At 38.0% G+C, this 23886-nt stretch overlaps 1 protein-coding gene across 4 annotated transcripts in view; it reads left to right on the top strand.

Moving 5' to 3' along the window:
- The first annotated feature begins 203 nt into the window (after positions 1–203).
- The window catches only part of DAB1 (DAB adaptor protein 1), a 111521-nt gene continuing 87838 nt past the window's right edge, over positions 204–23886 (top strand). For all 4 annotated transcript variants that reach the window (XM_029084025.1, XM_010164019.2, XM_029084026.1 and 1 more), the window contains exon 1: positions 204–270. In XM_029084025.1, coding sequence (XP_028939858.1) covers positions 204–270 — 67 coding nt within the window. The remainder of the gene's footprint in view (positions 271–23886) is intronic.

Raw genomic sequence — 23886 nt, 5'->3', positions numbered from 1 at the left:
GTGACTTTTTTTTTTTTTAATGTTTTAAATGCAGAAAATGACTGTTACTTTTTGTTTTCTTCTCTAACAGCACTCGAAAGGAGTCAATGAGATGAACTGTTTGGGTTATAGTATCTGAAAGGCTAAATTATTCTCTTGAAGAGACGTTCTAAATGAGTCTGACCAAGATCCTGGATCTGTGTGAAGAGGACTAAGGATATAGGATGTCAACTGAGACAGAACTTCAAGTGGCTGTTAAAACCAGCACAAAGAAAGACTCCAAAAAGAAAGGTAGTGACTCATTTATCTTTATTCATATGTATTTTGTGCTTTAATCAGCTCCTGCATCAACCACCTTTTATGCATCTGTGATTCTTCTGTTATCTGTGTGCTCAGTGAAAGTAAAATCTGTTAAGCCAAATGAAAGTCTGGTATGGGAACATGGGATTTAATTGTCTGACAGTAAAAATATATCAAAATATATTTGAAATGTAAGATAGAACTTATGTATTACAGTTCATTAATTTTTGCTCTATATGTATATTTCAATTGTTTCATAAATGGAAATACAATTTTAAAAATTCACTCTTAGCAAAAAATAACTTTTTTTCTCTGTTGATAATAAATTTTCTTCTAAAGGCTTTCTACTTTCTATTTTGTTTTGAACTAACCAGAGCTTAAATGCACTTTCCATTACTGGAGGTTAAATCTTACTGACACTTTGTGAAGTTACAGAGAACTCAGTAGCAATCTATAGAAAAATTAATTGTAATCTGGTAAAGGAAATACAAACAAGAAGGGGGAAAACTCAGTATTAAGGAGAACCTATAAATAAATGCATGGTTGGATAAGTTCTTATTGGTATTTACAATTTTGCATGAGATTTGTAGGGCAGTTCTTTGGACTGATAAGCCTGAGAAATAGGACTATATGAATCGATGTTTACGAATAGGAGTACTTAAAGATTTTTAGTAGGGATTTTTATCCTTAGGTTTTTACTAGTATTGATAATGCTTATGTTTTAGAGTACTGGTGGACTTGGAGGCCAAGACTTTGAGTTCTAGTGGTAATTCATGTTGTTCTGTATAGCTGTCTTAGATTTTTTTTTTTTAACACCTATACAGATAATGAAATTGAGATTGAAAATAAATTTAATATAAATTGCTTAAATAAAATATAGTAAAACAAAAAATCTTATTTAATAGTTTTAATACTTGATGCAGCAAGATTTGAACTTTCCCGTGAGCTTTTCAGTTTGTCATTCTGTTTCTTTTTGTGGGTGTATAATTTAGCCATTTACTTCTGAGGATTTTTTCTTTTTTTTAAGATTAAAAAAAAAATCATCTTTGCTCATATATGTGTGTATTGCAAATTTTACTCATTTTAGATATCTGGTAAAGAATTTGTTCAGTTACTGGGCAGCTATACCTTTTACTGCAGCAGTTCTACCAAACCAGTAATTAAGGCTGTATGTTTTGCTGTAGCTTTTGTATCAGAAATCTTTATATTAGCATTTTTTAAAAAGAAACACAGCAATTAAAAAAATTTAAGCCTTTGTTTTGGAAGATGGTTTAGAATCCTTATGACTGCTTAGGTCTGAACTCATAAGGAAAAAAAAAATTCCTTTAAGATAAAATAGCTGTAGTTTGGAAAGGCAAAAGTAGGGGAACTTTGTAGATGTGAATGTGCTCCGAGAGAGGTGTTTGAGGCAAGTACAGAAAGTAAAGATGGTTTGGTTGTATGATCATTCAATATTTTGGGGCAAGCAGGAAATCAGAAAATGGCAGTTCTTTGCAATACAGATAACATCTTTTTGATGTGTGTCTCCTATGTTATTTCTTCTGCTGGAGGGTGAAACTTTTGAAAACAGCAAACAACTTTTAGGAATTTGATGTTTATGTTAATAAAATATTCAGCATCCCACTTCTAAAAACATTTTCATAAGTCATAATAACTGAATGCTTCTCTGCACAAAATCTCATTCTATCTCCCAAATGGAAATTCTGAGAATTATTGCTGAGAAGTATAAAATACGTTGTGTGGCAGTGATCAGATCTGCCTGCAGCACGTCCAGGTTTCTGAGGAGCTGGAAGGGACAGTGTACGGCAGTAGCACATCTCTAGAATTAATCTTGTTCTGTATTGTGTGTGCAGCCTGAGTGCCCCCGATCACATCCAGCCATCCGAAGGCCTTGCGGTACAGTGACTCCTTTATACAGAAAAGGTACAAGATTCAGACAGTGTTTGCTATTCAAATCCCACGTAATGGAAGTCAAAAGAATCTTGGTGTGCTCGTTGACTTGCCATTGAATTGTATGTATTTGCGTATATTTCAACAAATGAGCACTCCCCTGTACAGTGGGAATGATGGACATGTGAAAAACATGACTTTTTTTTTTCTTCTTTTTTCCCCAAGTTCATTAACTGTGAGCAGTGAGAGGTAGCAAGTACTAACATGAAGTTTCTAATGTTACTAATCATGAATTTGATTTTGCAATGAAACTGAGTATTCCCAAGAAATTAGTCTTTGCTTCACAAACAGCAGTGTCCGCTCCAGTGTATTTCCAGTGAATCAGGTTTTGTCATACTTCTACAATAGTCGTGCGACCTTTTCCATCCAGAGCAGGCAGGGACCTCTTCTGCTGTGTTATCTACAATTCTAGTAGTTCTCCTGTCATCTGCAGTTCACATCTTCCTGTGCTGAGGAAGAGCAGGAAGTTTAATAATAACTTTTTAACGAACGACTGTCCCACTGTCCCACAGTATCCAATGCTGAAGATCTGAGGTGACTGAAAGGAGATGAGGATTAGTATGGAGTTACAGCATGGGACATGGTTCTGTCCTGATCTCAGCATGTGTCTTCTGTGTAGTGTCAGCTGAATCTTTAAATCTCTCAATGTCTGTAAAAGGATATGGTAAGGTAGTGTTTTGTATTTGAAGTCTTGAAACAACACAAAGCTTAATTCCTAAGATTCATAAGGTGTATGAATATAAACATGATAAAATGTTGCATGATAAATGCAAGCTGCATTTAAGTAGAATGGCTCAAAAGAAAATGGTGGTTATTCAGGTGATGTGACTTGTACACTTGTGGTATAGTGCCTATCTTGAGTTAAAGGCACTGTAGTGATATCATTAGTTAAGCAAACAATTTAATAACTTGGACAGGTTAGAGGAAAGGTCCAGAAGTCACATGATACTCAGTGAGAACAAATGCTCCTGGAGCAGTGAGGACAAAGTCCTGCTCCTGGACTCACTCCCTGCAGCAGGGTAGGATGGGATGTGTGTTTGAAGTTCTTTTCTGGTTTCTTACAATTGTTTTTAGACTCTATAGTAGATTACTGATTTTTTGGTGATGGGGAAATAGTTTGATTGCTGCTGCAGATGGGGCACATGGCATTAATACTCCTGCAAAGTTAGAGATTTTACCAGATAGTTAATTTATGTGTTGGGAGTATTTATCTCTTTGTAGTCATATGCAAAGCAATTCTCTTACAAGAAATTGTTTAAACCATTTCTCATTAGGCACAGTGTTTTTACAGGCATAAGCTTTCCAGTCATAGTCAACTCTTCAGTCTCTCTCATTGTCATCAGAGTTGGTTTGTAAGATGGTATTGTGGTCTAAACAATGAAGGATTATTACTACAGGTAGGACAGGAACTTACATATGAAATTCTCTTCAGAAGCTGCTGTTTAAGTAGAATCACAGCTGCGAAACTCTAATGTACCAGAGGTAAGTTCAATATTAACATGATAATATCGGACTGTAATTTTCTTTGTTAACATTATCACCCCGGATAATCTTCAAAATAGACTATTAAAAGTCAAGTACTAATTTGGCTTTTTATTCAGTCAATATTGATCTGATGGATCCAGAGTTCAGTGGGCTCTAGAAATGCCACCTGGTCGTACTCCCAGATCAGGGTAGGAGTTTCAACTGACTTGAGGACACAGTTGGAAAAACGGAGGTGAGTCAAGCACCTCACTTCCTCTCCACATTGTTACTTTGTGCACCATGTACTGTGAAGATGCTTACCAATTGTGGACCTGTGTTTCACCCTGACCTCCACCACCCTCCTTTCTGCACTCTACTCCATCTTACGAGCTTACAGCACAGTTATATTTCTGCTATCCCCCACCTCCAGCCCTGATCTTCATGCCACTCTTGACTAATATCTACTAGTAACTGTGCTGTAATTACCTTTTTTGAGAACTTGCTCAAATCTTAAAAAACATCCTGAAGAGGTTTCATATTGCTCTCTGAAAGGAAATAATGTAAAATTCTCAGGAGATTTAGAAAGCTGTATTCTAGGACTTTCTTGGTTATTTTTTGGTGGGGAGTGTGTCAAAAATCATGTGTTCTTTAAGAATAATTTAGAGAATTGATGATTCAAGTAATGCTTTAAAAGGCTGATTTTATTTATTTGTTAATTGAAAGGTGAATAAACATTATGTGTTTGTACCATTCAGGGTAGGAAATTAGAATTTTTTATTGGCCAAAGTTGTTAGAAACATAAACCATGTTTGTCTTGTAGTACATGGGGGAAAAGCCATTTATAAGTGTGTATGGATTATTGAATCAAATTGAAAACATTACTTGAGCATATTGGAATTAAAATTGATTTAGAAATCTCTTTGGGGAAATGTGTTGCATTGTTGTTGAATCCGCACTGATAACTGCCTTGGAAAATCCCTTCTTGCAAAATTAACTTAAACAGGAAAACTGCAATGGGAAGTCAGTAAGGAAGTAAATCAGGCTACCAAATTTGAGTGCAGATCTGCATCTGCCTGGGGGAAGCCAGGAGACTTTTCTAGGGATTTTGTTTCTTCCTCTTGCACCTAAATTCTGTAATTATTCTATTTGAAGCTTGGGATTTTTTGCAAAATCAGCACTCATTATATCCCCTATATGGAGTCTGTAGTGAGACTTTTGAGCCCATTTTCAAAATGACAGGGACTTTTAAAAGTGGAAGCAAGATACAAAGAGGAGCTCAAGCATGTTGACAATCAGCGTAATGATCTTTGATGCTAAGGATCCCCATGGGTAAAATTCCCTTATTTAATAAGTTTCCAGTGCAGTGCATGGGAAGCATGTGGCATTTGGCACAGCAGACAGACCTCCAAGCCGGGGATTGCTGTAACTAGCCAGTAGGAACGTGACATTTGGAGGGAGTGTGATGTGCTATGTGTCTACCACAGCTAGATGCCTTCTCACAGCCATGAGTTGGTCACTTGGTTTTGACTGAATGAACATACAAGTTGTGAAGTTGTGCTCGAGGAGAGCGGAATTACCCTTCTTGCACCAGCAGAGCAGAGAGTGTTGCCTGATGGTGCTTTCTTGGTGGTAGAAGAGGTGAGTTTGATCTTTTTGGGATCAGAATGGCAAAAAGCTCAGGTGTCCCACTTTAACTGTCCGACTACTCATTAAAAGGAGTGCAGTGGCTCCGGGACCATTCACGTGTATCAGATTGGGCCTCTGGCAGAGTCACATCTATTTCCTGGGTCTTTTAACTCTAATGAGAGAGTGGAGTCTGTCTAACTATCTAAAAGAAAACCTTTGCATCCCCAGAAGCAAAACTCTAGTCATACTAAGATCAAACAGGAGGTACCTAGTTAGTTTAAAAGCCTTTGGGGATAAGCAGCCTTTAAACAAGGTTATGTTTTGTCATTTTCAGTTTTCATCGTAGGTACTTAGTGCTACCCAAGTCCCTTTTTGGGTTTCTTAGACCTCATTTAAATCTCATCTTTGGACTAATCATCGCTAAGTTTGAGAGAGAGATGAAAAAGTGAAAGTTGCAATTTTTTGCTGATATGTAGAAATCTCGACACAGTTTTTACAGGTTCATTTCCAGATTGGAACTTCAGTTTAAATTAATAAGTGTTATGAACAATGATGGTTGATTTTTTTTAAAAGAAAAAAAAAAATTATTATTGGACTTTTTTTTTACATTGCAGTCAGCTAATAACAATTAAAGCATCATCACTGTAATGAGGCATTTCAAGTTGTCAGTTTGGTTTAGGTTCATTTATTTTTCTGATTATATAGCCAAGATTCATGGAATCCAGCAAAATACAAATTTTATCTAAAGATTAATGAGAGAGGGGCACAGTCAGGAGCTTATTTCATTGACGGGGAGTGGATTTGCTTTGTTGCCTTGCAGTAGTTATGAGTTTTTCAATAATTTATAGATCAAGTAACAGCAACATTAATTGATACACTAATTGAGTCCACATGCGTGCCTTTAACAAATCTCTTTTGTGAAGTGGTTACTGACAATATTAATTGCACATCTTTTGAGTCTTGATATAAGTTATGAATTCATTCTCAAGTTGAAAGAGGGTGGGAAAATCATTAATTTTGACATTGTGTAGCTATAATTAACAAGAGTTATCCAATAACCTATCATAAATTAGAGAGCTCATGAATTCTATTTTAAATACCGCATGCAATCAGAGGGGCTCCATGGTTGCTTTAATTGAAGCATTCTTCGGGTGTGATGGATGTTGTCTCTTGTTTTTGGCTAAAATGGTTGTTTTTAATTGCGAGGCAGTTCTGTCTGAGTTAAGACTGGAGCTCTGTTATTTTGCTGTTCCTCAGTAGAGGAATCAATAATCTCTTGAGTGTTAAGAATAACATTTCCTGAGAGCTTCTGTTACGTTACCATTTCTCAGTGTTTGAACAGTCATCAAAGCATTTCAGTTGAAACTAGTAATTAAGAGCTTAATACAATGCATGTTCCAGGGAGGATTTGACTCTTGTAGCAATCATGAAATACAGGTGGGTGTTACTGTGCTCCAGGATTGGGTGTATGTGAGGAAAGCTGTTGGTTGCTGGCAGTGAGGATCACCTGTGCACCCAGTTCAGCCTGTGCTGTACATTATTTCTGGCTTCATCCACTTACACTATTAAACCATGTCTGAGATATGGTTGAAATCTGGAGAAAGTGAGGGGCTGAGGCTGGTGAGGAGGTAGAACTTCTGAGCAGGCAAATAAAGTAATGTTCAGTGAAACTTTTTGTCTACTTGCATTGAAAAGACTCACAGCAAAGTTTGTATTAGGACATTTGTGAACAAAAAGTTTTATTTAGAGAGTTCGGGGAAGAAAATTGTGTCATGTAATGAATGTAACTGAGCAGGAATAACAATTCATCCAGTTTAGTAGCTAAAATGCCTCTAGAGGTTTGGATTAGTGGAAGTTTGCTAATATCGCTCGCATAGAAATATTCTACAGGGACAAGTATGTTGATGATGATAATGTTTTTATATCATTCTTCATCCAAAGATACTTGCTTGCCTAATAAATATTGATGAATGACATTTCTGTCAGCGTGTTGCATTATGTGCATTTGAAGATTTCTATTTTTCTAAAACATTTTGCTTTTTCCATTGACATTATGGGAAATTCCATAAGTAATAATAAAATACAGCAAGGTGTTACTCACTGTGAAGTACAGGTTAGATGTATCAGCTGTATCAGTAAATGCTCCCATTTTGCTGAAGGGAAATCAAAGACAAGTAAATCTGGAAAATGAGCTTGATCCCAGCAATCTTGGAAGCATTAAGCTGCTTACCAGTTTTCCCTGAAATAAACAGATAACACTTAGCATTAATGCCCACATTATCACAGTGTATACTTTTTTATATTACTAGGAGAAATTCCTCAAAACTTAGATAATCTGAAATAATTTATGGAAAGTAATGAGCTTTCGTGACCTGTGTACATATAGGGAAATATAAATTGATTTCACAGGTGGTTAGATCTTTGCATTAAAAGCCAGTCCTGATCCCTCAATTACTTTCCTAAGATTACACCACAAATCAGGGCAGAGCTTGGTATGTAATCCGAGGATCCCATTTCTTATTTTGTGCTCTAACCAATATGTTTTGCTCTCTCAGTAATGATAGCACGGTAATTTCATTAGTCAACTTGTGAAGAAAAAAATGTGGAGCAATAGACAAGGGAAACACACAGGGTTTGGTTTGTCTTTTTAAGCATCCAGAATCACAAGTGTTTAGCTAAATACCATTGTAAATTAGTCACAAAAACCGTAGTTGAAAAATTGTGTCTTTAATTTTGAATGTCCTAGACCTTTTGAACACTGGTCATTCACTGTTAAGAAAAACTTGCCACAAAATTGCTAGCCTTTTGAAATATAGTGTGGCTGAATTTGTAAGCCCTTCATTCATGCCTTATGGCATATTCCTGAGCTCAAAGAAATATACAGTGAATTTGGCCAAGTAATAGGATCGGACTCCCTGTGGTAAATGCATCAAGCCCAGATATTCACTTGTGTTCCTCGGAAGTAAAGAAAAGATGTGGCTGTGATTCTTGTCAGTGATGTGCTCTAGCTATATAATCAATATTCACTTTATTGGCCATCCAGAATAAAGGTAATAAAACATCTAATGTATTTGAGTTGTCTAACAGCACAGTGAGTAAATGTATTTAAGTGTAACATTCCTCTTGAAAATGAATTCCTCTTACAGATAAACGTGTCCTCAGAAATAATTACATATTATCTGTATTATTTTAAACTAAACATTGTTATATATAATAGCTAGTGTTCCTGTAGAGACAGGAGAGAAGGCATTTCTTCGCTTTTACAGTTGGCTGGTTTTGCAGATGAGACAACAATATATTTAGTTTGTTTAACTAAATAATGTGTTTGCATGAGTCGTCTTTTGTATGAAAACAAAGAGCTGAATAAAAAGCAAAATAATTGTTTTTCAGTTTTTAAAACTAGACCAATTCTTAGTGAAATCATGGGTAGGTATATTATATAAACTTAATTGGAGCATTTTTTAGTTGGTTGGTTGGAGTTTGTTTGGTTTTTTTTACACAATTCTTTCACTGTGTATTTCAATACAAGTGTCAGATCAGATCTTAACGTGAATCTGTGGATTTTGAACGGGCATAGTAAGTATGAAAAAGAATCAGGGTCCCCTGCAGTGTGAGCAGAAAGAGAAATTTTTTTTAGAAACTAACAACCGATGCCAAAGAAAACTAAATGCTTTTGGTTTTGCAGGAAAGGAGAAATCAAGAGTACTTTTTGGTAGCTTGGCTCTCCCAGGAATACACCCCAAAAGATGTGTATGGAATCCTGTAGTCCTGCATGAAATAGGTTTTGGGTACAAAGGAAGATGTGACTGTCCTGATGGTGACAGTGGAGGAAGTCCTGACAGAGCCAGGTAGCCAACGTGGAGACATTACCAAGGGTCACACTGGCTTCTGTAAGTGGGTTCTGGCCCCTGTAAAATTGTGGAAAACTTGTGTCCTGAGAGCAGAGTGATGGTGTACAGTGATCGTACCAAAACCACCAAGGGTAGTCCTCATGCTGTGTACCTCAAGAGTTTTTCTTCTCCTGCTCACCTGCTGTAGTAGTTTCTATTGCTGGTTTTCTGTTAAATATTAAAATCGGGATGGTAGACCGATGGATTATGCACTTATGATCCTTTTAAGTCACCTTTTTGTAAGTGATAAAAATATTCCTTCTCTGATAGTATTGAGTGCTTGCTGCTTAAAAAAATACAGGGTCCTGTATGAAGTTCAGCAAAATGGTAAATTCAATGCATAAAGTTACTGTTACTCATCAGCTGTTCACTGAAGACCTCTATCATTAGGAACCACCTTCTGAAATTATTTTTTTGTCTTTAATAACTTCTCAGTCTGCATTCAGGTGTCACTCACACCAGAACTGCTATACACCCCACTAGCCCAGAGCTCAGGCTGCTGAAGCCTCCATCTGTTTAGCTGCATGGAGACACTAATGGCTCATCATGAGTACAAGGTGCACCACATTTCACAGTTAGTGCTCTGTAGTGAGGAACATTCCAAAGATTATCCATTTTCTAAACCATGAAGAAGGTAAGTCTTCCCTGCTTGAATCTGTGTAGCCTCTGTGAATAGAAAGTGTACATGAGTCCAAACCATAAGGAACAGATACTTTAACACTTCTTGGCATCTTGCCTTCTACAAGGACAATAGTGAGGCTAAAGCTAATATCTCAGCAATGAACTAACCTGAGATTTCGTGAAGGCCATCTTTCCGTCTGTTCCTGTCCGTACAACCATGGATGGAGGCACTCTTGACATCTTGCATGCCACACTTTCCTACTTTGACCCTCCTTGAACAGCTGGTGCCTCTCCCTGACAACCTCTGACCACAGAGGAGGATCAGTGGAGTTGATTCACTTCTGATTTAGGCACAGTATTTATCCTGTTCTTGTTGCTGAAATACTAAAGAACAGAGGTTATCACTTATTTGCAAGCAGATGAGGTTACACACTTTATTTCCTATAGCACCACTGGCTTTTCCCAATTCCTTTTATTTATGCTGGTTTGCAGCACAGGAGGGCAGTTGCCAACACCATATCCATTACTATTCTGACAAGAGCAGAGTGGCTTTCACTTCCATCTCTTGGAGACAGCATTCCTCATTACTGCAAAACAGCAATAAATATAGGAGAAGTAGGGCAGATTACCATTTGGCTGCTGAGTTGTGAGACCTTCCTTGCTCCAAGTAGATCAAGTTTGAAGTGAAAGTGCAAATAGTGTGTGGTCTCTCTGGGCTTTGTGTCTGCTTTGTGATGTTTGCGTTAGGGAAGAAAACAAGCTGTTCCTCCATCAAAACAAAAGTCAGTATGTTTGGAGCCAAAATGTTAACATGATAGTGGTTCCAGGATCTTCCATTAGAAGTAACTGAATCTGGTGAGCTATAGGCCCCAGGGGATTCATCCTGCTCCAGGCTGCTGTGGTTTGGTGCATCCTGATCCAGGCAGCAGCAAGGCTGAGCATTTATTCCTGATAGGCATGTATACACTCACTGCAAACAGCCATACGTATCACCCCACACGGAGCAGAGCTTTTACCAGCACCCACATAGTCAGAAACAGCACCTTTATACACATGATGGCTCAGTCCTGTTCCTCCCCTCTGGTTGATCAGGTATGAAGTTTGCTGGTGGACATAGACACACACTCTCTCTACAGTTTTCTCCATATGTGATTTTAGACATCCAGTAGCTGTCCCTCCCAACATCAGTCTCCTACCGTTTTTGGCAGCTGAACCCCTGGGTCCCTCAGGATTTCAGCTTCTTGCTTCAGTGCCTGGTGCTCAGACCTCTCCTCCTACTTGTCAGCCAGTCTGACTTGAAGTTCACTAGTGCTTTTACGGAATACAGAGTGAATTCAGTGGGTAAGGAGACTTCAAGTCCTGCGCGTACTCCTGGGTTGTGGATCCATGTTTTGGGAGGCTGCTGTGTGGCTGTGTAGCACAGAGAAGCCCCTGCCCTTCCCTGTTAGTCCTGGCTGTGAAGAGGACATAGTCTTGTGAGAGATTCTTGGGACAGCATTGTGTCCTCCCACATTCCCCAGACCTGACCTCAATGAACGCAGCTGGGGAAGGTGGGAGATCCTTCTGGCAGTGGTTTCAGTGGTGGAAGGATGTCCTGCTTTAGGAGAGCCTTACAAAGTTGTCCAAAAGCACAGAAAGCTTTGACTTCACGAATAATAACATTTCACAGCAGTCTTTTCTACAAATGACGGGAGGAACAGCTTTCTCTGGAGTCAACTTGCTTTTAATGTCTACCCCCATTTTAACCACTAGTGAATGCTGAACAGCTAATCTGCGATCTATAATTACACCTCTGATTCTTTTAGTTTAGATAGAGGAGAAATTGTACAGCAAAAAGGATGATTTGGGGAGTGAAATGAAGTTAAGCATAGTAAGTCTTTTGAGGTTAGCTATTAATTTCATTTTTAAATCTAAAACTGGCATCAAAGTAATAAGAGGGTAATATTCACATGTCACAATAATGTGGACTAGCATGCTGATAACTAGGTGGAAGGCAAAACATCAGTAGTAGTTGAATTAATCTTTTTTTACACCTTGTGAGTTATACGTTGAACTCAAATGTACAAAGTAACATAAAGTGAATTAAATGCATCAGGGAAATTAAGTGTACTCTGTACTTGGGCATGGCTTAAGTTTAACATTGATGTGGTTACCTATGTGTGTTTAATGTTTGCTATATTTACTAGTGTAGGGATGTTTATGGATTACAGTTTTGCGGGTTTTTTTAAATACACAGACTCTGAAGTGTCTATTTAAAAATAATGTGTTATCAGCCTTTCTCAGTAAAACTGGATATGGAAGAACACAGCCTCTGCTGTTGTGAGCATGTCAAAAAAATGGCAATGCTAGAGAGACACTGGAGATCAAAATGAAAGCTACCTACAGAGTTCCTTATCTGTCTCACCTATTTTCTTTCTCTTTGCTAGACTATAACTAAAGCAATATGTTATATCTATACCTCTATATTTAATTGTATTAAAGAAATGCTGGGGCTGTAAGGTTAAGCAGTAAAATTGTAAGGAAGCACAGACTCAAAGTTGCCTGTGTAAGCCTAATTTAACATCCCTTCAGGATATTCATTTTCATACATTTTTTAATGAGCTGAGCTCGTATTGCTATTTCATGGAGACCTTTGCCCTGTTCAGTGAATGGAAGGACAGTGGTCAGGGAATGTGTCCCATTTGGTGCTGCTTTCTATGCTTGACAATCAAGATGGAGCTGCCTGCTTTGTTTGCACAATACTCCAACCCAAATGTGAATATACAGATGTTGATGGGAGCACCAAAAGAGCTAAATTCTTTACATTTTAGCAACATTCTTTTCATATTTATTTATTTATTTATTTATTTATTTATTTTTAAATCTAGCTATAGATAGTTGTGGTTTTGGTTTTGTGTTTTGTAGAAAGGATTTGAATTATTTGAAGAAGGCGGTCAGATAAATAGCTTGTGCAAAAGGTCACATCATAGGGACATGAAAGGAACAGGGAAGTATTTCTGGAAGAAGAAAATAGTCACAATAGCCAAGCTGACAGTAGTGCTTCAATGAAGGAAGACAGACTGGTTCAGGTGAGAATTAAATAAGAACATAGAAACTGGAGGTGTCCAGGAATTACTTTTGGATAATTTTTCAAAAAAATAACAGAGGAACTTTCTGTAGAGAAGTATTGTTTTCAACTAAGGCTTCATTAAGGAAACTTCCTCAGGATAACATTTCAGAAAGAGAAGCTCTGTGTCAGAGGATTTGGGGATCCCTCCCATTCACAGGGACAAGAGAAGAGTTTGACCCTTGTGCTGATTGCGAGGTATGATTTTGGGGAGAAGTCCCATAGCTCTGGTGATTACCTTGGGCAACTTCAACATATATGTGTGTCTCACCATTTTCTTCACCCTTTCTTCCTTCTTTGTTTGCTTTTGCAGCTCCCTTTTCCTTTTGGAGAATATCAGTACAGGAAAAATCTGAGTATTTTGAATGTGGACCTTATTTTTGAGCCAGCCTTAGCTGGAAGAGGGGAACAATAAGTTTAAAATGAATAGTCTGAATGACTGGAAATCAGTACAGGGCTTCAGAGGGGTGCAGTCAGAGCAGTATTAATGAGTGATTGTTTTGGTTGCATTTTGTGAACAAGTAAGAAATGACCAGGAAGAAGTGATGAGAAGAGACTGAGATAGCAGAAGCTGTGAAAAAGTTGGTTGGGATACAGATGCTTAATGTGGCCACAGGGTTAGAACAGAGAGGGATGAACACTCTTTAATGATATTAAGAAGAGGTTTATTAGAGGTTATCTAATTCTATTTAAAATGATGGAAAGACCCGTACTTTGCAGCTCATCTGTATGTGCATATGTTAAGGAGGTCCAGGATAATTCAGATTTATCTTCATTCTCTTTGGACCAAGTCCTTCCCTACCAGGCAAGTGTAGGTAGTCCCACTACCTGCTAAACTACTTACTTCAATGGAACTGTTGTGGTTTAACCCAGCAGCCAGCTGAACACACAGCCGTTTGCTCACACCCCCCCCCCCATAAGGGGGATGGGAGAGAGAGATGGAGAAATAAAGGTAAAGCTCTTGGGTTGAGATAAAGACAGTTTAATAGGACAGAAAAGGAAGGGAAAATAATAATGATAAAATAATATACAAAAGAAGTGATGCACAGTGCAATTGCTCTCCACTCACTGACTGACTGATGCCCAGCCAGTCCCTGAACAGCCACCACTCCCCCTCAGCCAGCTCTCCCCAGTTTTCTTGTTCAGCATGATGTCATATGGTCTGGAATATCCTTTTGGGCAGTTGAGGTCAGCTGTCCCAACTCTGTCCCCTCCCAGCTTCTTGTGCACCCCCAGCCTATTTGCTGGCAGCGCAGTATGGGAAGCTAAAAAGTCCTTGACTTCGTGTAAGCACTGCTTGGCAACTACTAAAACAGCAGGGTGTTATCAACATTCTTCTCATCCTAAATCCAAAACACAGTATTATACCAGCTACTAGGAAGAAAATTAACTCTATCCCAGCTGAAACCAGGACAGAAACAAACACAACTAGGGTGTTCAAAAATAACTTGAAAGGATTTCTAACAACCTGAAAGCCCACTTTAAAGCTAATATGTAGGTTCATGGTTTGTTTTTTTAATGCAGCATTATTTAAGAGAGCAGCAAGGATCCTGGAGTCAGATCTTGGGAAAGCAGTGAACCTTCATTGTGTTTAAAAGCATTTAGAATGTTACATTAATTTCATTATTCATTCATTTTAAATTATCTCATAACAATTTTCAGGGACATGGTCATATCAGCAAAAAAGATGAAAGTAAATATACATCCCATATATTTGAAAACCTCTGCAGTAATTCCTTAATTCAGTAATTCCTCATACTTTATTCAATGCATAAACTGCCAATATACTGAAAAGATTATGAAGATAACAGAGGTTTCGTTTTTTTTTTTTTTTCTAATCTTGTGATGGAACCAGTTATTTGGGGCTAAACGTCCATAGAGCAGTTGGATACAGGAATTTTAGTAAGTGAAATTTTTGTAGGAAATCTTTGTATTAAACTCCTCAGTTCTTAAAATAAAATATAGTTTTTTAAAAAAAGGGTTTCGAGGGAACATTTGGATCTTTTTAATAATGAAGCAGTCAATGCAAATTTAAAGATGCAATAACAACTTTTATGAACATACTGTAAAGATTTACTTCCTGTTGCCTGATGATCATCTGTTAAGAAAGATAAATATGAAAATATCACTGTTAACAAGTAATCTGACTTGATGAGTCTTTGTTCCTGCAGTCCAATTTTATAGTAAGACTTTTCGCAACAGAGGAAATTTGAACCCTTGTAATTTTGAAAAGCAGCTGTAGGATTTTTTCACCTCTCACTCAAAGTTCAGCTTCCAGGAAAGTCAACATTTGATTTATTTTTTAATATTTCATAATGAGAAAGCTCATTTGTGTAACAACAAATGCAACTCCATATTTTGTAGCAAAATATCAGACTCCTGGCAACGCTTCTGTATGAGCTTGAAGTCAGCGGTGGCAGCCTCTTTTCTTCTGTAATGGCACGCACGGTCTCTTTCAGATTGGAGTCTGAGACTGCAGGACCTGTTGGTAACACAAGGCAAAACAGCATTTGCTCTCCAGCACTTTAACCATTTAAGGTCTAACAAAGTGTGGAATAAACTTGTGAATGAATTTTTGTGTAGCTGGAGTTTGAAAAACAGAAGGAACATGGGACAGGAGTGATGGAGTTTCTTCATCTTCCCAAGAAACTCTAATTTAAAGCTGTTGGCAAACACACAAAAGACAGTCAGAGCTACACCTTTATGCAGACTTATCAAAGACGACTTTGATAAGTCAGCACTGCTGACTTGCAGGGGAATGCACTACTTAGAGGGGAGAGAAAAGAACAGAGGTGCATCTCTCAGTGTTTTTTTCAGAAATATGAAGGTATCTTGAGAAATGTAACTTGAAACACATGTGAGTTTAGTGACCATCAGATGAACTTGATGAGGTCAGTATTACATATTCTGTCCTTCATGCTCCATTCCATACAGTGTGTCTGCAGCAGGTAAGTCTAAACCATTACAACATCATCTTTTGCTAATGCCCTATAACCTCTACAGGCCATATTTTGTCATTTCTATTACAACACTAATTATATCCAAACACAAGTTGATTTTTTTTCCCCCCCAAAGAGGTGATGTTTGGAGGAGACTGAATTCTCCAAGGTTAGTAATGAAATTTTCATTTGAAGTAACCTAGTTGAAAGTGAAAAATTTCCCCTTCAGGTTTAGACCAAAGGTTCTAAAAGCCTGAGAAGTGAAAATAAAGAGGCACTAGCTATAAACACCTTTCAAATTATGTCTCTTTAGGCTTGCTGAAATGTGTGGTTAAGCTTATTTCTTGCTGCTCTAAAATAATCAAGGTTATTGGCCTACATTAAACTCAAAACCTTTAAATGTTTTTTTTTTTTTTTAGCCAAGTTATTCAGAACTGACAAGCTGAAAGATTTAGAAATGGGGGGTCTATGAGAGGGGAAAAAAACAGATTTGAAAAAATGAACTAGATATTTCCTCCTAAAAAAAATAAGTAATATTTTTACAAACAGAAGTGAATTACTGTATTTGTGAATAGTAGGTGTATTAATGTAACCAATTCCCTATTGCCAGTGCTGCTCATGTAAAGTAAGTGTCCCTGAAATATGGGTATTTAGTCAGCCAGACTTTCTAATGTCTAGAAAACATTAATATGCTTATGCTGGTATGACCAAGGCAAAACATTCAGAGTACATGACCTTTGGAAGTTCTTTTCGCCAGCATTTAGAATAGGATTTTCATTTGATCTGTTGTGTATGTTGGGCTTTGGAGTCTTGACATTTCATAGTCAATTCATCAGAATTTCTTTGCTTAGAGATGTTAACTTAATTAGTTTACTCATGCCTAATAGTAGTATTAAGTCAATTCTTGGTCACAGTTGTTGGGGGAAGCACTTGTTTCATGAAAACTTCAACTTTGAATCTGGAATTCAACCATTAAATGAGAGATTTTGGAGTCCAGCTAGAGCAGCCTTGTCCCAGTGTATGCACAGCTGGGTCAGTTCTTGCCAATGGTGGCGATGGTGTTCCCCCAAATGATGATGTTTCACCTTCCAGTTTAGAAAAGGAACCGAATCACAGCCTGATGCAAAGGCTGGCAGTGAATCTGAACAGTCGTAGTATTAAACTGAAGCAGTAGATTCACTGTATGATCGGAGGCAGCTCTTCATGCTTCCTTTTTTATAAACCTTGCAACACATAAGTGGTATTAAAGATGGTAAGATTGTGCCAAAAATGTTAAACAGCTTTGAGTATATAAAAAATCTGCAGGATACAATAGTTTATTTCATATGCCAGGTGGAGGTGTGGCTAAAGCTTCGTATCGCGCTGTTTTAATGTACTTAACCTTGGTACCAAAAGCATTTTTATTCATGTAGTTGTGAAGTATGAAAGGAGATTGGAGCAGCATGCCATTGCAAAACTCTGCAAATGCTGTAATCATGATATTAACCTACTTCGAAGCCTTAGGAGCATGTTCACTTTGTGAGGGTAGTAAGAATGGTTTCGTCACTCCGTATTCACTGGCAGATTTTGAAGCCAAATCATGTTGCTTTTATTTGTGTCTTGAAGTGGAAGTTCCATCTTATGTTGCGCTTAGAAGAATAAGAATTTCTTACACGCTTTCTGTGCCTGCATGAGGTTTGTATTTATTAGAATCATAGAATCACAGAATGGTTTGGGTTGGAAGGGACCTTAAAGATCATCTAGTTCCAATCCCCCTGCCATCAGCAGGGACACCTTCCACTAGACCAGGTTGCTCAAAGCCTCATCCAGCCTGGCCTTCAACACTTCCAGGGAGGAGCATCCACAACTTCCTTGGGCAACCTGTTCCAGTGTTGCCCAAGGAAGTTGTGGATGCCCCCTCCCTGGAAGTGTTTAAGGCTGCTGTGCACAGATGCAGAGATTTTTCTTAGCACCCAGAATGTTGTTTTAGGAAAAGGAATGAACTACTTCATACATCCCAAAGTAATTTGCTAATCAGCTTTGGATTCCAGCTTACAACACTTTATAGTTATTACAAGCAGAGCCCTTTCAGCTCTTCAGGCACACGTGTGAATATAAAAGGTAGTGATCATGTGCACCATGTACAGTTTTCATGGTTACAGTACCAAATGCATCTAAAACTAACCTGATTCTTTAGTTACGAGTCCCATGTACAGACAACTTAAGTATGGTCAGTTTTGTAGCCAGCTGTGCGCAGCGTGGTGCCTCTTTCCAGTTCTTACCTCCTGCAACTGAAGTTCAGCTTTCTAGATTCTCTAGTGTAATTTGGGACTGCTGCTGTATGCAAACAGCCCTGTTAACCTGCAAGTATGTTCAGAGGAAGTCAGATGGAGCAACTGGTTGATTGAAGGCTGAGTTGACCCTGAAATGGAGCCTTCAAGGAAAGAAGACTAAGAAGGGTGAAGGCATAGAGGAACAGGATTGCTCTAAATGGAGGAAATTATCTATAAATGCAGCTTTTTTGGAAGGTACTGAACAAAACAGTAGCCCTTAGAAATGGCTTCATGTCTTATTTATCATTTGAGGATCAACTTTTGCATTCTCTTTATTTTCCACATTAGAGTTAACCAGTGCAGGTTGATACAGAAATGATTATTGGAACTGCAGGTAATTGAGACGTGGCAAGGAAAGGATCTGGAGTGAAAAGGCAGCAGGGACATTGCTGGTGGGAGCACAGGCAATGTCTTTGTTGAGAAAGGACTTCCATGATGGCAAAGCCATCAGCTGCTCTTTGGAAGAGCAAACAACCAGCAATACCAAAGGAACTGCAGAAATGCAGACATTGAACACTGTTACTGAGCACCATTCAAAACCCATGATCAAGACATAGAATCGTAGAAATCATTTTGGTTGGAAAAGACCTTTAAGACCATAGAGTCCAACCACAAAACTAGACATTTCCTGATACTAATCCGTAATCATAGTTTATTGCAGGCATCTAATTATTTCTTCTGTGCTCCTGCTCTCCCATGAGTTTTCTCTTATGTTGCCCCTCAAAAGTGTCAAGGATAAAACACACGTGGCTGTCACCATTCTCATGCTGCCTCTCAGACCTTGCATGATTGTGATGCAGGCCTGCAGCTGCCTTCCTGCTCCATCTCTCCGTATGGTAGATGTTGGGTTGACCTGTTATCCATGGACTGGCTGCTCCTAGAGCTTGTGCTGCAGAGTGGTACACAGACCAGGCCATTGTCTCACCTGGCAGAGCTCTTGGCTGAAAGCAGCCCTGCTGAAGGCATGACCCACTTGCAGCCCAGCTGCAGGGCTCAATAGTGGCCACAGGAAAGGTGTATAATCTGAACCATTCTTGGCTATCGCTAGTACTCTGGTTTATTAATTTCCACTAGCCATGCAGCCTGAACCATCCCCAAAGAACTCAATACATGGTCATGGCACTGCATCTCTGACATGCCTTGTGTCCTTAAAAAGATAAGAAGATGGGAGCTGTTTCTAGAGAAATGTTCTCCTTTCAGTTATTTTCAGTGAAAAGAAGGAACTGCCAGTTTTTTAGTTTTAACCCCACTCAAAATAATAGTAGCAAGTTGGCAGTAACAGTGAAAAAGGAAAAATTTACAGCTTTGCAGCTAAACATTTTGTTCTGAACTGTGTTTTAATTACAAAATGCCACTTCATGATAAATGAAACTTTTTTCTTCAGGCTGGTTTCAATTAAATTTTCTTTTAAAAAGGAAGAATAGGTTTTAATAAGACTCAGAATACATAGAAATGTTTTATTTTTACTTTAGTAGAACAACAAGGATTTTAATATTGAATCAGTATTGAATAACTTGAAGTTATCTTGGCTGTGTGGCTTGTTTTCTTGCTGTCCAGGTTGCTCCTTTTACAGGCCAGGGTCACCACTGGCTCCAGAGGTTGTTACCTGTTAGGAGGTTGAAGAGCTGCATCCTGATGCTAGCAGAAAAAGTCAGACCAACCTTGTGCTTATGGTTTTTTTGCACTTAGAGATTTTATGGAATTAGGCACACAAACATGGACTCACTTTATGATTAAGGATTTTGCCTTAAAGGAAGAAGCTGTTTCCAGAAACTCCTGAAATTCCATCAGTACCAGCAAAAAGATTACTGTTTTGTCTTAAAAATGAAGTTGAGCATTTTTCCTCTAATACTTGCAGGTCAGTGTTTGTCACAGCTGTGTGACAGAGTGCCTGGTCCTGCCTCAGTAATTAGACTGGAAATATTGCACCACCACAGAGATCCATCCAGAGTTAAGAATGTTAATGTTGGCCATGTAGGGGATAACTACACCTGCACAGGAAAGTGAAGCCATCACACCTTTCTTGCTTAGGTTTCTCTGTGAGCAGCAGCACCCAGTTTGAATCACCAGGAGGTGACAGACATAACACCAGCAGAAAGGTGGTTTCAACTTCGTTCTAGGTGACTTGAACGTGTGCACTGGAAAACAATTGCAGCTTCCTCTGGGAGTGAGAGTTACTCACCGATAGAGCAGCGTAGGTCAGCTCGGGCAGGGCTACATTGACATATTGTTCAGGTCGTGTTCTTGACAGCTTCCATTTGTTTTTTCCAGTTAAGTGGAAAATCTAACCTGCAAATTGGAAACATTTAGTGAGATAGTGAAATAGATGTGTTTTAAATAAGTAAAAACCTGCCTGAAAAGAGCAGGAGGCTTTACTTTTCACCTCTCTCAGGTAAGTTTGTGCTTGAAAGACAGAGGTCTCTGTTGTGAGTTAGATCTTACTGTTGTGAATAAATACACTGCTGTTAAAATAACACTTTTAAATTGACTTTTGAGATACCATTATCTTCATCAGAAGACAGTTACTAAATATATTCTATCTGGATCCTCTCTGAAGTGCTGTATCGTTCATTAAGCTTCAGGCTGAAATATCTTTGGTGAGATTTCATGTATACAAGAAACCTACCCAAAATGTTTACACTCTTGTGGGAAACTTCTAAGAAGAAAGAATTAAATTTTTAGCTTGCTAGAGCTATCCCACTTAAGACAAATTTTCTGAGAACTCTGCTTTGGAACTAATGCAAAAGTTTTGCACATATAATGTGATGGACTGAGCTCTCAGTTATTCCAAAATAGATCTGCTGAAATCAGTGCAGACAATTTTCCCAGAAGTTACCAAACCAAGACAGTATTTTAAATTATGTATTCTGTTAGCTGAAACTAGACTTCTCCAGTACAGAAATTTGTTTTCCTAGGATATACATTTCGAAATGGACTGTTGTATTTTTGTATATTTTTAAGACTGCAAGATAAAGTTGTGTTTATTTTTCAAGATTGGCCATGCCATCCTAATTAGGACTAGCTGAAATACACAAGGACTGTTAGCTTCGTGGTAAAACAGAAGTTAGAACCATTTCATGTTAGTGCTGACATTCCTGGTTTGTTTATTATTGTTGTTTTTATCTGTGGTTTTCATACCAAATATAAGTGACCACTAAATTTGGATTCATAAGGTTTTTCTGGAGTAGAACAGTAGATAATTACAGAAAATAAACAATAAAGTTTGTTTTTTAACTATTTTATTGAAGTGTAAACTTCAACACTAGTTCATCACTGTCGTGTAATGTGCATATTCACTAAAATAAACCTTTAATTCTCTTTTTTAATACCCATTTTTTCCCTTAGTCTCATAATCAAAGTCATACATCTTACTGTAACTTATAAAAGGCTGTAAATATTTTTCAAGTCCTGCAGGTAAAATATGCAGTGACATAATTAAAATATGAAATGAAAAATTAAAAATATGAAAATATCTCTTAAGCATTTTTTTCCCTTCATTTGGCAGCATGCTGTCAGGACATTTTTAATGAATCCAGTCTGTGGCACAGCAACAGAAGCTGATTTCTTTCCAGTTTCCTTCTATGAGTTAACAAAGAGAGAAAAGTAGGAAAAGTGTGTTGATAGCATTGGAGAAAATGACAGGTGGCTTCAGGTTGTTGCATCTGCACAGCTCTGAAGGTGTCAGCGTGCCGTAAAACACACTTTGGACTCTGCTTGTAGGAAATTGAGAATTCCGCCCAAGGCAGATAAAAGGGAAATTTGGGTTTGAACAACTTTTGTAAAAATAACTTTGGCAGAAAATCCTCATTTTTTTTCAAAAAGCACACAGAAATCACTTCAACCTTGTTTTCTGAGTTTTCTTTTTTATTTTTCTTCCACTTTTATTCAGCTATGTGTCAGATTTAGGCTATATCATGCTTGAGTTCTAAGGAAGTTCTGACAGTTTCATATTTATGACTTGTCTTCCCTTGAGGAAAACTGTCATGCTAAATTGAAATTAGACATACTAGCTGGTCTGTAATTTCAGGTATTTCCTAAAACTATTTACAAATATTATTGGAGCATATCAAGCACTTTTTGTGGTGCATTTTTCCTGAAGTGAGTGATTGCTTTGAAAACACCTACTTAAATTTGTCACTTTATACTTAACATCCCATGTATGCTGAGATACCATTGGAGTCCAAATACACCCAAATGGGGATTTTTTTCAGAGGTATTGCAGGTCTAATCACCAGGAGGGCTGCACCTGCGGAAAGCTGCTCCACTCCCTCGCTGCCCTGGCTTAAAGCCGGGATGGTTGGTAACCTTCTCTTTTCCATGGTTATTTTTAACTTTATAATTTGACTTTTTACAGTCAGGAGTCTGTGTTTAAAAAATGAGAATGTGAGGCTAGCTAGATATTTGTTCTTGACAGAATGAGAAGCCTGCTGAAGAGGAATAGCTGTAGAAGCCTTCAACCTTTGTCAAGACAATCATTTCACATCATGGCTACTTGTTGGATGGGGCAGCATCTTTGTTAGAAGTCCAGAGAAAAAGTAAATACACGTGACTGTTCAGGATTTGTAATACTTTGGGTTTCTTGAACCCTTTTTATAGTCTGAATCTAGATCAATTTTTTTCTTTTCAAATTGGATTTATTGGGATATTCCTGAAAAAGGTCCTGACCTCTCCATCAAAAGTGGCAGCTCAGAAGCGACTTCAGGAGTATGGGAATTGCAGTATTTGCAAATACACAGGCAGAAGATTTCTCCAGTACAGCTGTTAATCTTTATGGGTTTACCTTTATAATTAATTAACCATAGCTCTCAATGAAAAACTGCTTGGGTTGGTTTGTTGTTTTTTTTCCTCAGGTAGCCTGAAATACAGTATTTCAAGTAAATTGCCTTTCAATGTCTTCCTGATTTAATTTGTTTCACTTCAATTACTGCTCTTTGGCATCATTTCAGTCTTGTTTCCATTTCTGTCTAAATATAATGTTTCTGCAATGCTTTTCCAGAGGTTGCAGGTAAAGAGCAATAACGGGGTTGCAGAATAGAAAACAATAATGCATACATAGTCTGTCAAGGATAAGAGACAGTGCTTAGTGTAGTTAATGGAAAAGAGCCAAAGCTTAACTTTGATGAATTACTAGAAGAAGCATTTTGTAATTATGAAACAAAACATCATATGGTTATTGAGTTCAGAACTTAAACACTGGTCAGTCACCAGTCATGTCAGTATATTTGTTTCAAGTATGGAAATCAGTTGTTTTCCTGAAGTGTCAGGAGCTTCAGTGAACTGCAACATCTCTTTTGATTTGCCCCGTCCTAATTTTTTTGGACCTTGTGTTGATAGGATTCTCTCGCTGAAACTGGTTTACAGCAGTATCCTGAGAGGTGTTACTGGCCAAGTGCAAGGATTGTTTAACTACATCCTAGAGGCCTTCTACAAACCTGGCTTGCCCTCTATCTCTTCTGTTATTTCTTCCCTTATTATACCCACCGAGAGCTCCCTCACAATCCCACTCCTGCTTTCATCCTTGCTAATAGTAGTCTGAGATTTGCTTGAAAAAAGTTGCTCTGTGCATATTCTTCCATAACACACTTTCCATTAAGGTTTTCAGAATTAACCTGTTATTTAAAATAAGCATCCTTTTGCTGCTGTGGAATTGAAAATAACCTGATAAAAGGATCCTGACAATGGTTTCTCTTTATCGAACT

This window comes from Antrostomus carolinensis, unplaced genomic scaffold, assembly GCF_000700745.2.
Source record: "Antrostomus carolinensis isolate BGI_N321 unplaced genomic scaffold, ASM70074v2 scaffold12903, whole genome shotgun sequence".
In the NCBI taxonomy this organism is placed as follows: domain Eukaryota; kingdom Metazoa; phylum Chordata; class Aves; order Caprimulgiformes; family Caprimulgidae; genus Antrostomus; species Antrostomus carolinensis.
Note: the sequence above shows the minus strand (reverse complement) of the source record. Positions and strands in the feature narration are given on the sequence as shown.